The sequence below is a fragment of the Larus michahellis genome, chromosome 4, assembly GCF_964199755.1.
Source record: "Larus michahellis chromosome 4, bLarMic1.1, whole genome shotgun sequence".
Taxonomy (NCBI): Eukaryota; Metazoa; Chordata; class Aves; order Charadriiformes; family Laridae; genus Larus; species Larus michahellis.
Genome location: NC_133899.1, coordinates 30,711,916 through 30,728,089, shown reverse-complemented (window position 1 = coordinate 30,728,089; position 16,174 = coordinate 30,711,916). Strand labels below are relative to the sequence as shown.

General features: G+C 38.5%; 1 protein-coding gene across 2 annotated transcripts in view; it reads left to right on the top strand.

Moving 5' to 3' along the window:
* Positions 1 to 3,429: 3,429 nt before the first annotated feature.
* ESR2 (estrogen receptor 2) overlaps positions 3,430 to 16,174 on the top strand; it is a 37,316-nt gene continuing 24,571 nt past the window's right edge. Inside the window, exons 1-3 of one of the 2 annotated variants that reach the window (XM_074583758.1) lie at positions 3,430 to 3,528; positions 6,885 to 7,357; positions 13,868 to 14,043. In XM_074583758.1, coding sequence (XP_074439859.1) covers positions 3,526 to 3,528; positions 6,885 to 7,357; positions 13,868 to 14,043 — 652 coding nt within the window. In that variant the 5' untranslated portion in view covers positions 3,430 to 3,525. Of the gene's footprint in view, positions 3,529 to 5,808; positions 6,342 to 6,884; positions 7,358 to 13,867; positions 14,044 to 16,174 lie in introns of those variants that run through there. The other variant, XM_074583759.1, reaches the window with a different exon arrangement.

The window sequence follows — 16,174 nt, the reverse complement described above, 5'->3', positions numbered from 1 at the left end:
CATGTTTTGGAGCTATGGCAGGTCAGATCCTCAGGTGGTATAGCATGTGCTGCAGAAATAAATTAGTTCATGTCATTTTGGGATGTGTCCTGTTTGTCTACCCACCTTCCTAATCTTGTTGCCTATAGATTGCCAGGGGGTCTAGGTTTTAAAGGCAGTTATGACCTTACTCTATTGTCCATTGGCCAAAGGGCTCTTAATCTCATCACAGGTGGTTATGCCTACTGATGGACAGCTGCTGCCAGGGAAAATCTCTCATCTTTGCTTTCCTCAGAAAGCAAGACAGACAGTCTCTCTCCCTGAGAGAATGGGAAGTTTCAATTTCTGCTCTATTCCTATTGACCGATTTACTTGTTTTTCTTCACATATTGACTTTTTTCCCCTCCCTTTTCCCTCTTAAATGTCTGTCTGGCATGAGTGCATTGCTGCTGGCACTGGTCTGTGTGCGCCTGCTGTATATCCTCACAGACTTGTCTGTGGGAACTGCTGTGGGAACAGGGAATAAATGTAGTGGTATTTTCAGTCCTCGATTTATTTATTTCTAATATGGGAGATGCTGAATTGTTATAAGGGTAAACAGAAAAAACTTGACTTGAGTCAAAGAATCTCAGCCCATATTGCCAGCTCATGCCTACAGCATGCCAATAACTAAGATACAGTTATTTAGTAACCCACCAAGCAGTGTGTAAGTCCTACTGGGCAAAATGAGATGGTTTCTCCATATATATTTGCCCTTTCTTGAAGGCAGATGATTGAACGTGGTACTGTGTTTCTCATCAGAGTCATACCAATTAAAGATGTCCCTCAATACAGGCTTTTGTAATGACTAGAGAGTAATGAGGTGGATGAAGGCTCCTATATGCTCATTCTTCACTTTCATTAAGAGAGAAATGGTGGTTGAAAAAATTCATTCCTCCTGGACCCAAGGAACTTGTGTATTCCCTGCTGTTGGCACAGAGCTATATTCTGATCATCAAACCAAGAATTAACTTCTCAGAATTAACTTCTTAAGAATTAGCTTAGTTAATTAGCGTGTACTGAAAGACTCAAGTGTGCTTCAGAGATGCTGGATAGAGATGCACATCCCAGCTCCATGAAAATATGAGTCCATATATTGGCCAGCCTGTACCACTCTTCCTTGCCCTTCCTTGCATCAGAGGGAGATAATCTTTTAATCATAAAGTTCTTCTTGAACAAGGTTGATATTCTGTGTACTGGCTTCTGCCATGATACTGCTGTGGATTGAAGTGTGATTACAAATTCTTCTGATAGATCCTTGTAATTACTACATGTGTAATAGTTTTAATAGATTTTTCTTTTCTGGTGGAACATGCTAAAATTTTCACACTGAAATTCAAATATTCTTTCTGATGGAATATTATTGAGTGTCTGTGCTGTACTTTGAAGTAATGACATGGAGAGTAAAGGATCTGAAGTCTCAGTTTGCATTTGTATTCTTGAGCAGCACAGTGGCTTTCCATTTCTGGTCTCTGGATCCTTAAGTCTATGAAACGTACGTAAGAAATGCAAGTCATAGAGACCTTAAATCCATTCTGAGGTCTGGTAACATTTTAAGGGTCCACAAATTGAAAGGCTAAAAACTACTGCAGTCAATCTTAAGTCTAGTTTGAACTGAGATCTGAAAACCTTTTCCAGTTGACTGCATACCTTCTAGTGAACTAATTCCATTGCAGTATATGCAAGGCGGGTGTTTTCATGTACCATGAAGTGTTAAATGCTGGTTGTCTTTGGACAAGATCCACAGCTCTTATCTTCTTGAACAGACCTGACAAGGTGGCCAGTGTCCAGGGTAACTAATGATCCTTTGATATGCTTCACTCTTTCCAGAACAGGTAAAATGGAATTTCCTCTGCTATGAATGCCTCCAGTAGTGGACGAACATAGTGGTTCTGGTGGGAAGGGACTAATCCAGCACCCTGCTCAAAGTGAGGTCAGGTTGTTCAGGGCCATTTTCAGTCAAGTTTTTTAATACCTCCAAAGATGGAGATTTCACAGCCTTTCTGGGTATCCTGTTCCTGTACTTAATTCTCACTGTGCAGAATTTTTTCATTTGTCCAATTGGAATTCCCCTTGCACTGACCTGTGACTGTAATCTCTACTCCTAGCTTGTGCACTTTTTCTGAAAAGTGGCTTTGCTGTCTTTGTAACTCCACTTTAGGGAATAGAAGACTGCAGTTAAACCCTCCTGAAGTCTTGTGTTCCTCTGGTGGAAAAACCCAGTTCCCTTGGTGCTTCTGTGTACGTCAGATGCATTGAGCCCTGAAATATATTTATGAATGTTTAGAATAACCTAGAAGTTGTCAGTGTTCTCAGTAACACAAAGGCTAAGACAGGCCAAAGAGAGTGCTTATTTCACTTAAATGTTTCAAAGTATTCTTGCCCTTATGCTTTTTAATCTGCAGTATTTTTTTGAGAAGAGGTCTTGATCTCATTGACAACAGACTATTAATTTTGCAGGAATGAGTATAACATCTGAGGTCTCGACAGACAGCTTTATTTTCATTTAACTTCCCTATCTGTCCTCTACGTGTAGCATCTAGTCCTTCTCAGGTAATAATAAACTTGTTTACTTATATGCCTTCTGTTGGCAGTATCTGGCACTGCTGTGTTTAATGAGTAATGTTTTTCACAAAACTTGAAGCACAAGTGCCGTTTTATGCATCAGGAATGACTTTCCTTTAATGATCAGTTTTGGAGAAAATGATTCAGTTCGTTGTGGCGGTGAGTGGTGTAAAGTTTAACTTAGCAGAATATTAATAGAACGCTTCGGAAGATGACTGAGGGGCTGTGGGGTAGTGGAATGCATGCTTGCTGAATCACCTCTATTAAAACGAAAGGAAGAATGATTGCACTTTAATTTAAGTCTACCAGAAAAAAAGGTTATCTTAATTCTCTATTGCAAAAAAGTCTTTGCTCAAAATATATGACTTGCCTATAAAATTCTAAGCACGTTGTAATGTATGTTGATGGAATGGTGCCTGAGAACATCCATCACTACTACTTTCTGCAGACTTCTGCGTTTTTCTAGGAAACGCTATTGTATTATGTTTCCAAGCAGTCTCTAAAACATGGCAGCCTGCCCTCTCTACCTATTTTTTCCCCTTTCCAAAACTAAAAAAAATAAATAAGTTATTTATTTATACAAGGCTTTTAAAAAGATACTTGGTATAGGTAACGTGCAATAACTGGCTTTTGAGTTTGTTCAAATAGGTCAGATGGCTTAATTATTTACCCATGTATCTGTTTGACTGTAACATCTAAACCAGTTCTTGTGCCTGATCTGGTGTGTCTTGCATGGTGACTCTGAAGATACACTGAGTTTAATACGTAGAGCTGTTTAAAGACCAGAAACCTTTTTTTTTGTGTGTGTGGAGAACATTGATAACATCATATTTTTGTTCCTACATCCTCATGGATAGTGTCATCCTCTGTGTACCGGAGCCAATAGAACTATTTTCTCTTATGCCAGATGTGAACCCTGCCCTTAGTGACTTAGAGTTGTGAATGGTAAGTGTTACTCAAGGAATCGGACAAAACGGCTATTTTCTTAATAATGGCATTTCAGTAGTTGAGCATCTTGCTAAGCTAAACTGACTTAAGTGGACTGAAATGTTTGCAGTCTCATAGAAGACTGTAGTATAAAAATAAGAGATAACTGTTTTGTTTGTGTCTGGTACAGATCTAGTGTAGTGCTGATAGATTAGATCTAAATAATGTACTTTAAAATTGAATCTTACTTTTAAAATCTTTCTTCAGAGAAGGAGGAGATGTTGGAATGGGAGTTCACTTTATGTAGGAGTTCATTTCTGTTTAATAAATGGTGCTTAAGATATAAGAACATTATACCAGGATGGAACAAATACAGTAGCCTGTTGCACTACTTATTCTAATCCTTGAGTTAAATGTGGTCGTGCTTTCTTCTGAGGTATTGGTGTTAGTGGAGTGTGTTTTCTCTAGCCTTAAATCTTAAGATCTGGTTCCCTGAATCTGCAGTTCTTCTTTAACTTCTTCACAATCCTTGAAACTTCACAATCCAGCAGTCAGTTTTTAGGACCTTCTGAGCAATACTGGATAATTTCATCAGCTTCGTATTATTTCTGAGGCTCTGGGCTGCCCATTCTAAATTCTCTAGGTATAAGGAAATGTGAACAACATGGTCTCATGTAGATCCATAGTCTACTGTGTCTAAACTGTTTCTACTACCCAAGATAATCTCAAGCCAATGCTGTTATTTTTTAACTATATTGCAGTCTGCTGCAGACTACGAGTAGAGCTTTCTTTAACCTCCTGGAATCCAGAGTCCTTTCTCTTGTAAATAAGTTATGAGCAGTCTGTTTTTGAGGAATGCTGGTACTGACTTTTCATGCTTGCATGGACTCCTCTTTCTAAAACAAACTTCACTCTTGCTTCTTGTAACTTCTGTGTATGTTTCTAAATACTGTGTGTTGGCCTTTGGAGACCACAGGTCCTTCTGCTAAATAGGCAATTATCCTGCATACTATTCTACTGGATTACCTCTCCAGAAAAAAACTACTTAAAGCCCAGCTGATTTCAGTTCATGAAATTGTGTAGTACCAGCTCTGCCTTCTCTCTGCTTCCACAGCATCGGTGCGTATATTTTTCTAAACGTCTGAAGGAAACTATGCAACCAGTTGCCTGCTGCAAAAACTGTCAAAGTATCTTAGCAGAATGTCTCTAGCTGACTATGACAGAGGTGTTGCTGTAGTGCCTCTCAGGTCCTTCTCTCAGAATGGTTGGGGGTTACCTTGCACTGTGTGCCCTTTGCAGGGGGGCAGAAGGACACAGTTAGCGCTGTCAGCTCTTGCTGGACATTCCAGATGCTCCTGCAGAGCGTCCACATGCATCTTGAATACATGCAGCCTCTGAGATCGCAAATGGTATACAGCTTTACCTACACAGAAGCTTTAAATGCATTTTGAATTTGGTGTGCTCACTGGGCCCATTCGTAGTAACCACTGAAAATAGTTTTAAGATCATTTCTTAGTTTCATCATTTGCTGCTTAAAAATTATTTGGGCTACCCACCCCATAATCTGCAATTGAACTTTTGAGATTTTAAGTGCAGCGAAAATTGAACGATGCTTGGTTTCTCTTAAAGGAGACTGTGAAGCATCTGGCTCCAGCAAATGAAGCGTGTAGATTGTGTGAGGAGGGAGGTCAGATTCTCCTGCTTTGGCTGCATCGGAGTTCCAGTGCAACAACTGCTGGACATAAACAGCTGCTGAGATATCTCATTTTCCTGTTTCCCACAAAGGAAAAAACAGCAGCTGGGTCTGAGGTGCCTGAGATGATTTAAATGAGTTCCTGGTTATTTCTACAGATATCTTCAGTTTCATCAACAGAGTGCAAAGTGAGAAGGAAGGACCCTAAACTATCCATTTTATTCAAAAAGACTGTTTCTTACATTATTTTTAATGCTTCTATCTGGTCCTAGAGGAGAAAAATATGTGAATGCTCCCTGATGGCATACAAGAAATGCCATCTGGCTGAGAATTTCTGGGACAGGAAGGTTGCTGGTACATCAGCAAACCTGTGTTTGAATCTTCCTCGTCTTGTTTTTTGGTCATGTGAGATGAAAAAAGGTAAGAATATTTAGTATCAATACTTTGGTCACTTCTGGAATAGGACAGCTGTGGGTATCTTTTCAATTATCCCGTGATTTTTCATGTTAAGATCTTATTACCGTCTGTAAAAGTACACTACATTATCAGTTCTAGAGGCTGGAACTTGCTGTTTTGGAAACAGAATTGTTTTGCATTGCAAGCTGTAAGAGGGCTGCATGTCTAGTCTTCAAAGCTGGAATGAATTGCAGATGAAACCCATAGTGAAGAATAAAAAAGAAATATTTTTAGATGCTACTGTAAAAGTAATGCTTTGAGGACAGGGGTCCAAACTTAGGAGGCTGGTTTTGGTGGTTTTTTTTTTTTTCTTTTCAAAATTTTTTCTCCCTTAAATAATTTGGATATACCTAAATCTGACAAAGAGTATTTACTCTTGGGCAAATTAAGGTCTCTGTTTTGACAGTTGATTCAGATGGGAGGAAGAATGAGGAGTAGTTGGGATGGGGATGGGGAGTGGCAGGAAATTATAAAACTTCTGGACCTTAAAAAATCACTTGAGTTCTGTCTTGTTAGCTTTGGAAATACCTGTGTTCTGGGACTTCTGCTTTTATAATGGCTCTGTTCAGAAGTGCTTTATCCAGGGACCTCTCAGTGATGAAGTCACATTGCTTGCTGACATCCATTACACGTCTTCCTCCTCTGCGGAGAGGGCTGTGCAGTGGAGTTCAGGTTTTGGCAGGTAAAGGAGAGAGGGGGGGGGATGTGTGTGTGTTTGTGTGTTTTCAAAGTATCTGCTGTTACATGTTTGTGTTGATAAAGGGAAGACTGAAGTTGTATGCTCTCAGCGAGAGCAGGAGGTCATGAGCTTTTATAAAGAGAACTGGTTTCTAGGGCACCCACACCACAGTTGTGAATGATAGGGTAATTTTGCCTCTGACAAAGAGCAGTTTTACAGTGGTTGTAACGAGTTACTTTTGTTAGGTTCCAAATTGTCACCGGCATCTTTGTTTCAGACTTCAAGAGATTTTTTAAAATTATTATTATTTTTTTTTAAGGGACTCTGAACTCAACATCTGTCTTAGCCTTTATTTTTAAGGAAGTTCTAGAAAGCTTTCTTTTTCTTAAAGGTAGTGAATTCCTACGTTTGGCATGTAATGTGTTTTAACAGGATATTTTTATATTTTCTGTTTTATGGCTTCCTTTTTTCTTGTGCAGAAAAGACTTAATACAGAACTTTCTTATTTTTTTAATTCAACTTTTTTTTATACCTTAACATCTTTAGGATGAATATTTAAACAACAACCTTCAGTCTTGCTTCAAAATGTCCCTGTGTGCGTCTTCTCACAAGGACTTTTCTCAGTTGCTGCCACTTCAGGATATTGGATGCAATAAAACAGAAATTAAAAACTCACCCGCCGGTATCGTCTCTCCAGTTCCCTACAGCTGTAATCAGTCCACGTTGACAGCAGCACACAGTCCAGTCTGTATTCCCTCAGCTTACATGGAAAACAGACATGAATATTCTGCAATGGCATTCTGCAGTCCTGCTGTGATGAATTACAACATTACCAGCAATTTTGGTGATTCAGAGAGTGCATCTGTGAGGCAAACATCAAGCCCCAATGTGTTATGGTCTGCTCCTGACCATCTCTCCCCTCTGACATTGCACTGTCAGTCATCTCTTCTGTATGCAGAGCAGCCAAAGAGTCCGTGGTGCGAAGCAAGACCGGTGGAGCCAGTGCTACCTGTGACCAGGTCAGTACTACTCATTTCTTTAAAACTTTGCTGGAAATTATTTCCATCTTCTTTAGTTCTTTTAAGTCTCATCTTTTTACATTTAACTTATATGTGTTGGTCTCTCTGAAAAACAAAACCAAACCAAAAAGCCTCCACCAAACACCAAATCAGTCCGGGGTTTTATGTTTTTTTTTTTTAATGTAACTTCTAAAATAGGATTTCTTTTTCAATAGCTCCTTAGAGAACTATGCACCAACACGAAGCACTACAAATGCTTTCAATGTAGGAACTGTGTGCTGTGTATAAACAAAAGTTCAAGACTGTTGGGTATTACTTTGTACAATAAAAACGAATTTTGCTCTGGCAAATTAAGTCCTTTGAGACAAAGAAGTAAAGGTTCCTTCTTTTTTCCTTTTCATACAATGTTGTTTGAATACCATTTTATCTGTTTTGGTTTTGTTTTTTTTTTTTTTTTTACTGCACCTAATAGTTGTGAAGGCTTTTCATGAACTTAGAAGTCAAAAGAAATGTTTTCTTTGTTTTTTGGTTTTAGTATTAATGGTTATACAGCAGCATGCATCATGTTCAAAAGGGTGCTGCTACTGAAAAAGTCTGACATCATTGTTCCTTGTTGCTGTTCTCTACTGACTTTATGAAGGCATCGTGAACAGCAGACTAATGGGCTAAATTTTCAGCAGTAAAGAAACTGTATTTGCAAAAACATGTGCCCATTCTACACATTTACTCATATTTCAAAATATAAGCAATGTGTAGATCATCAGCTGATGAAATTACTCCGTTCAGGGGCACAACAGCTGTTGGATGGATAAAAGCACAGGGTGTTGCAGGTACTGTTCCTTTTTTAGCAGCTGTATGTTTATTCATAGGGCTCAGTATTTAATTTCAGCAGTCATTGTCAGTATGAAAAATAGTTTGTCCTGGCAACAGTTTTAGTTCAATTATTAAGAAAGGATTTGTGCTCTTTTTGAAACCACCCATGTTCCTTCTGCAATGGGTTTGCATGTTGTCTGCACAGGGCTAAGCGTGAGATCTATGTCTTCTTCAGACTTGTAGGCTGCACAAAGCTTCAGCCCGGCCACCTGACTAGTCTCTATTTGGAGTTGGCAGAGAGGAGCAGACAGTTCTGGAGTGCCCAAGCAGGTCTAATGTGAATAGGGCTAACATCCAAACTCTTCCCAGTTTGGTTGATGTTTCAAAACTTTGACAGCCCTGGGAAAGCTGCTGCAGGTTAGTGTTTGAAGGTGTCCAGGTGATGGGACAGCAGCTGGAATAATCTAAGAGCAAGAGCAACCCATCTGATACTCTGCAGTGTGCTCTCTACATAGGCAGGAGGGAAGCCAAATCAACCACCCTGGAGTTCTAGTAAATAAGTCTTAGACTATTGATTTTGTAGCTGATGATGACATAATTTAAAGGGGAGAAATCAATGAAGTGTAGGTTGTAAAATTGGTGGATGATCTTTATCATTCAGCAGCAAGTAACTACTGTGTTGCTTGGTAGATGGACCTTCTCAGTGGTTCATTTGCCTCAGTATGACGCGTGGTAACCTCCCCTTTGTGTATAGAAGGTGTAAAAAAGAAAAAAAAAAAGACATGGAAACACAAAAAGCAAAAGCTGTAATTCCCTTATTGTGGATATCTGTCCTGAAATAAGACTGTAAAGAAAAAAGCTCTGTGTTTCCTTTTGCTTTATCCTTTGGTGAGGTCTTAAATTAATGTCATGAACATTATATTTATTGCCATGGGAACAATGACTATGACACTGCAGATTCGTAGATTATACCTTGAAGGAAGAGTTCTTGGGACTGAAACTTAAAGGAATAGCATAGCGCTGGGGGAAGGGAGAGACTAATGCTGTAAAGTGTAAGTAAATTTAAACAGCATTGTAGTTTGACAAAAGGGATTTTGTTTGAAAGTTGAGTTAGAAAACATCATTACTACATATTTAGGCCTGTTTTTATATTACCTTTCAAAATAAAGCAAGAGTCTCACTGTGAGAGGAGTTTATTTTCCCTGGGTGTAAATTTCTGTTAACATTAGCTAAACTAATGTGGTCCGCTTTGCTAAAACTGATAATTGTGTAATTTGGATCTCCTTGTAAATCAGCTTAAAATAAGGAATCTGAATTTTCAGCATTCCCTTTCCTCACAAATAGTTTCACTAAATGAATACAGAAGAAATTTATTTAACTTTGTTAAATGCAGATGTTCTGTAGCATAGTGTTGCTTTTCACCAGTAGTTCAACAAAAATGACTTGTATTCCATGTAAAAACAGACACATTTTTAGAGTTCTATTTTTTTACTTTTTTTTTTTGTAAAATGGTAATAATTTGCTGATAAAGTCTCTGCTATATTTGTTTGCATTATAGGTCCTCTACCTTGTAAAGACAATAGAAATAGTCTCATAATTTTGTTGGTGCAGGATCACTCCATTTATATCGAAAAGGAATGTGACAGTGTAATTATATGTTTAAAAGTAGTTTGAAATTGATTTCCGCCTTCATCCCCTAAATAAAAGGTTTTTAATTAAAGAAACAAAAGGTTTATTTTGAAAATGAACAGATATGTTACTTTCTAAAAAGTATTAGGAAACTTTAATGAAGTTGCCGGAGTGATGCTTCTGGAACTTAATTTGTTCTTCCCTTCTATTATTTTCCTTGAACTTCTGACTAATTGTAGGTAAAGCATGTAAGTAAAGGGATTTGGGTGCACAGGCTAGCAATGCTTGCTTAATTGAAAATTGTTTAGGAACTTAATTTGTCTTGTTCACAGTGTGTTAGTATCATATTTATAGATGGTTTAAACTCTGCTCTGAAGCCGTAATTATGTGCATTATCCTCCTATGCTTTTTTATTGTGCTCATTCTGTAGAGCACTTACACATATCATTAAGTCTCTTTGAGGTGATGGATTGGCATCTCCATTTTATGATGGAGGAGTTGCAGAGATTAAGCAAAAATATGTCCCTTCATTTTGAGATACCTACGACACAATTTTCAGTGTATTAATCAATGTTTGGAGCGTAGCAGAACCTGTGCTTTTTGACAGTTTTGTGGTATTAACACTTCCAGAAGTTATAGTAGGGGGTGGCTCTAGAAAATGAGGAAGATAAAGATTGAAAAGTATTCTTCAGCTGATTTTTGCCGATCATATTGCACACATTCTGGGAAAGAAAGGAAGAGATTCCAATTACTTGAAACAAACCTTAGTAACTATGAAGCTCTCTAATTTCAGCACGCTAAACAGGGCAAGAATGTGAGCACAGAATGGCACCTTCGGATACAGCCTTCCTCACCCTATGGCTTACACTTGCATGGGATTGAATTATCTCTGGGCACTGAATGAGCCAATGGCCTGTGGGATGGAGGGAAACGTTCTAAGTAATTAGAAAATCTGGACTGTTAATTTCTAACTTAATGTTGGGGTTTCTTTTTATTTTCTCGGTGTTTTTTTCTCTCTTTCTTTTTTATAGTGTACAGTAGTTAGGTTTTTAAAAAGCCTGACAGACAACAAATGCCATGAGCAAATCTTGCTACTTGAGACTCAAGTCAAATCCTTGCTACCCTACTTCATTTTTAACAAAAAGTTGAATTTAGGTTCACGTTTTCCAGGTGTGGCACAGGCATCAAACACTTGCTGTGGCAAAGCTAGAGGTAATTAGTAGACGCAATGGATACTGAATAACCTAAATAGCCTTGCTGATTCCTTCTCTTTAGAGTAATCATCTTGTCACTGTTGATGACTAGTAGGAAATCACTGACTTTCTACTTTCAAAAAGATTTTAATTCTTTTTATGGAAACATAATATCTCTATATAGAAACCATGATCATAAAATAGAGAGGAGTATTAGGAGGTGTAAAGCAACAAATTTTTGCCCATGGGGTTCCTTGGTAGCAGCCAGGGTACATACCCCATTTTCCTGCATCCTTTGGTGCAGGAGCTTTGTGGGCATCCAGACAGTTACCACCAGTTTTTCTGGAGGACCTGGCAGCTCATTCATCTGCTGAACATGCTGGAATGCACCAGTCCCAAGAGTGCTGAGAGGTGGTCTCTGACCACACGCGGGGCTACCCACTCCGGTTTGCTGTTTGTGTATCCAAGAGACGATCCTTAGGGTAAGGAACGTGTACCTTAAAGCTCTGAGTATTTCCTAGTTCTGTTGTTCTTAAAGAGCACAGTAACAAGATGATTGGTTTTGAATCTCCTGCTGTGCTGCCGCAGCTATCGCAGATGAGCAGATTTGATGCCCATTAGGCCTGCAGGAGGAATTCGTTCCAGATTGTTGCTCTGTGTGCAAGCTGTTTGCCACAGTCGTCAGAAGTCACGTAGCTTGCGTGTCTGCTGGGTGGCTGTTGTTAAACTTTTAAGCAAGGGAAGAAAAAGTGTTATTTAAAACACGTGTCATGATTGGAAGGTAAAAAGCAACACTCCTCAGTGAAATGTTATGGTGCGTGCTTTTTCTTTATTTTCCTCTATAATATCTTGGTGCTTTAATGAGGGCAATGAACATCACTCTCTAGAACATACCAGTCAGTTGCTGAGATCCTCTCTAGCTGATTTTGATTCTCTTATGACTCTCACAATTGGATCTTGATTCCCAAGTAGAGCTTAAATAGGTACCTCTTCTACTAATGTGAAATGACAAATTTCTACTTACTCCAAACACAGGGAAACGGGAAGGAATAGTCATGCTCTTTCCTCCTTGCATTAGCAGCATATTAGGCATATGTGATACAGTCCCTTTATTCTAAGAGAGAGTTTCCCCCACAGTGGTCTTCCCAGTGTGGCAGAAGGAGAAATAACTTAGTGATTCAGCAGTCCATTAATGGGTGTGTGTACCTGTGTGTGTAATCAAAGACTGGGCATGTTAAACATCTAAACACCTTTATTCCTTGCAATATCTCAATGAATTAATTTTTTTTTAAAAAAAAAGCTTGCAGTAACTTAATTCTACAATACCTTAAATTTGGAATTTAAATTAAAAAACAAAATTTATCTGTTTTGGAAGTCGTTCAGAGGATCACCTTTTTTCCTTGCAAATTTTCTACTAGGAAATTGGAGCACATTCTCCTCAAATATTTATAAAACTTGATGATTTTTAGTTGGCATGTGGATGTGTTTGTCCTTACCTCCTGTAATGAAACCAGCACAAAGTCTACTTTTAATATATTAGTTAAGGCCTTTTTGACAGCACTTTCAGCACGTTTCTACTGTTCTGCTTAAACTTGCTCCTCTTGGTGAACAGGTTTCTTCTGCCCCGGCAACATACCCTTGTTCTTTAGAAGTCATAAACCGTCCTACCTGCTGTCTTAACCCAACTGATGTTTCTTCTCCTCCCTACACCTGCTGGAAGGTGGGATGAGGAAAATTCTGCAGTTTCTAGCTTCTGCCTCTGTGCTTAAGTTCATACCTATAAGTTGACTTCACAGCTTTCCTTTTGTGAAACTGCTGCTGAGAGTTTGCACGTGACACTGTATTTCTCTCTATCTAGAAGTTGTATTGACCATGAAGGTAAAACATGCTAAAACCACCAAGAAAATGAGGTCCAGAGAAAAGGCAAAAATGGATGTGCTTCCTATACCTAAAAAACACTTTACTGATAATCTACGTTCCTTTCCTCTTACTGTTTGTTTACAGGATCTTGATGTCAGGAATTGGCTGTTATTTCATGTTTTTATCCTGTTCTAATTTTAATCCAGTTGCTAAGAAGAGTTCCAATAAATTGGAACTATTTGCAGTGCTTTAGGAATGAATATATCTTATTAATTTATATGGAGCAATAATTTTTTTAATGTATGAAAACATTTTATTAATCACGTTTCTCTGTTCTTCTTGTATTCAGACTTTGATATAGCACTAGGGTGACAAATGTGGGTCGTTGCCTTCAACAGAAAACTTTGCCTAACGTTGTGAATTGATCTTGTAGGCTTAGATTCACCTCTCAGTGTAATTGTCTCCAGCACCTCATTGAATGAATAAAGCCTCATTTAAAGGGTGAAATACTTGAGACTAGATCTGTATTGCTCCAGCTAAAATTTACCCTTGCTAACAGTACAAAGCAAGCGCAGCTACGTCTGTGGTAGCGTTCACCGTGTCAGTCCAAGCTGTCTGAGTTCGCATTTTTCATGCTAAGCTTCCCAAAGCTAAAGTCCACTCTGTTCACAAATTCCTGGACTTGTACATTCCCAGGAATTCTTCAAGATCCATCAGCATGTCATATGATTTTTCCCCGAGTTCGTCTGAATGACACATCAAAAAGCAAGTTTTATGCCTTTGAGTATATTAAAACTTTAGAGTCTGTCATCATTGAAAGCTCTGGGATCAGACTATGTGCTTTAAATAACCTTATCAGAAAAAGGCTTAACAGTGAGTGTTTCACACTGTCCTGTGTTCAGTAATAAGAGGACTCTATATAGAGAGCATTGAAGACAATGAAAAATAGCAAAACTCTTTGCAATGTAGATTAATTTTTTCTTCTTTCATAACAGATGTTTTTCTTTTCTATCAGAGAGACGTTAAAGAGAAAAAGTAATGCCAATGACTGTACAAGCCCAATTGCAAATAATCCTGGCTCAAAAAGGGATGCCCACTTCTGTGCAGTCTGCAGTGACTATGCTTCAGGATACCACTATGGGGTCTGGTCGTGTGAAGGCTGCAAAGCATTCTTTAAAAGAAGTATTCAAGGTAGGAGAATCAGCTTTTGATATTGTTTCATATGATAAGGGGCTGCAGCGGTAGATCTAGTAATGAGTTGATTTAAAATCCTAGTGTATGGTGCTGCATGCTGAAAACAGAGCAACACGTGATTTGACTACTTTATCTTTTGACTCTTATGTTTTCAAGATCTGGAAGCATTACAAAGCGAGCAATTGATTTCTTTAGAGGAGAAGTGGAATACGTAGCATGGGAAGGCCCTGCAGTAAAGGCCTCAGTGGGATGGCACTGCAGACCTGTGAATGTGATTGCAGTTTGTGTCCCAAAGTAGACATCGTGATTGTGAATTTGTTATAATAGACACAGTTAGAGTAGGTAATTGTCTGGAGACTTTGCTTGCCGGGAACTATTCTGGACAAGAATATATCACCTGGAGCTGTTGAGTCATAGCACATAACATCTACACAGTATGTAGGATATTAAAATGTGTCCAGTAAGTATTAGGTACAAATCTGATTATTGTTATTTCTCAGCCCTCCACCCCCAGAGCCTACATTGCAGTATTTCTTATTCTGCCAGATCTCTCTGTCTAAGATTTCCACTTCAGTGTTTAAATTCTTAATATTTAGTATTTAGTTAAAATTTGCTGAGTGGCTGCTGTATGAAATAAAGACAGGTCTCTATGTTACCACAACCTATGGGCAGTGACATGTGCACCATATTGCAACTTTGGACCACTTAATTTCTTTAACCTTAGCTCTAGTTATCATGTTCTTTGGCCGCATCTGGGGTTTCTTGGTGGAAACTTGTTTGGATTGATGTTGGATACTCCATGCAGATACTAACAGAGAAACTCCTGTCATTTTTTGGTCTGTAATGTTCCCTTCCTCTTCTACACACAAAGCATTTGGCAATCTTGAGATATTTTCTTTTGGCTCAATATGGCAGAGTAGGTGTCACCATTAGAATCAAAGTTAATTCAAAACTTGTTTGCCTTTTCAATTTATTGTGGAAGTTCTGCAAGGGTGAATAACAATTACTATAAACTGGTGCAAGTTCTTTTGATTTCTAAAATAATTGAAGAGAACTTTGTGTCCAGTTTGTCACAAATGGAGACTGAATTTGTTCTCAAAGTGTTTTCTGTCAGGAAAATTATTTGCCTGCTCTGCATTGCTCGTGTGTGCTTTGGCCATGAACAAGTTACCCATTGTGGCCCTTTGTACACCTTAATGTACCCTGTCAGGTAATATTTGCTTGTAATTCAAATAAATAAAAGTAAGTTCTTGGCATAAAACACTATCAAGCACTCAGGTGCAACTGTTGTTATGAAGGAGATTGCCTGTAAAAATAAAACTTCTGGGCCTACCATAGACCAGAATGTTGGGCTAATGTCTAATTAAAATTAGATGGTATGACGGAGCAACTGTGTGTGGTCTCCTTTGCTTGTCCAAGTTTGTAGTGTATTTGTCCCACATCTCTGAACATCTGCCCGCAAGCTAAATTATCCCAAGGCCACCGGAGTTTTAAACCACTTTATACTCCTGTGTGCTTGGGTTATAGTGCAACAGAGAGCTTCCTCCTCCTTTCCCCCCATGTTGTGTGAAGAGTGATAAACAGTAATTTGTTTTTCAGCCATATCTGCCAGTAGGAAACAGGACAAACTGTAACCCGATCTCTTATTTTTAAAATTGTCGGTTCAAAAATTCAAGGTTAAAATTATTTTAATTTTGCAAGGAAATAGTCACAATGGTTCAGTTAAATAATTACTCTTGGGGACATGAACTCTTGGACTTACATCAAGTAAAAGAATCTCTAGTAGCTGTATCTTTGCCTGATCTATTCTTAAAGTTTGAAAAAAATAACTTAAAGAACAACCAGAGAGAAAATAGATTAAGAAATGTAAATGAGTGGATATTTTTTGTATCCTTTGGTAACTACTGCAAGAGAGATTTCCAGTATTTCGCAGGAGGTGATTCAACTGTATTTACACCAGGAGCATACTCAAGTCCAGTTTACAGTAATAAACCTTTGGACCAGGTTATTGATTAATGAAATAAAATAATGTAAAGGGACTTGGGTGGGGGCAAGGTGAGGTGGGAGAGAAGAAGACAACAGAAGAGGCTGTAGTGGAAACTTAAGAAAATAACATTTTCTTCAGAAA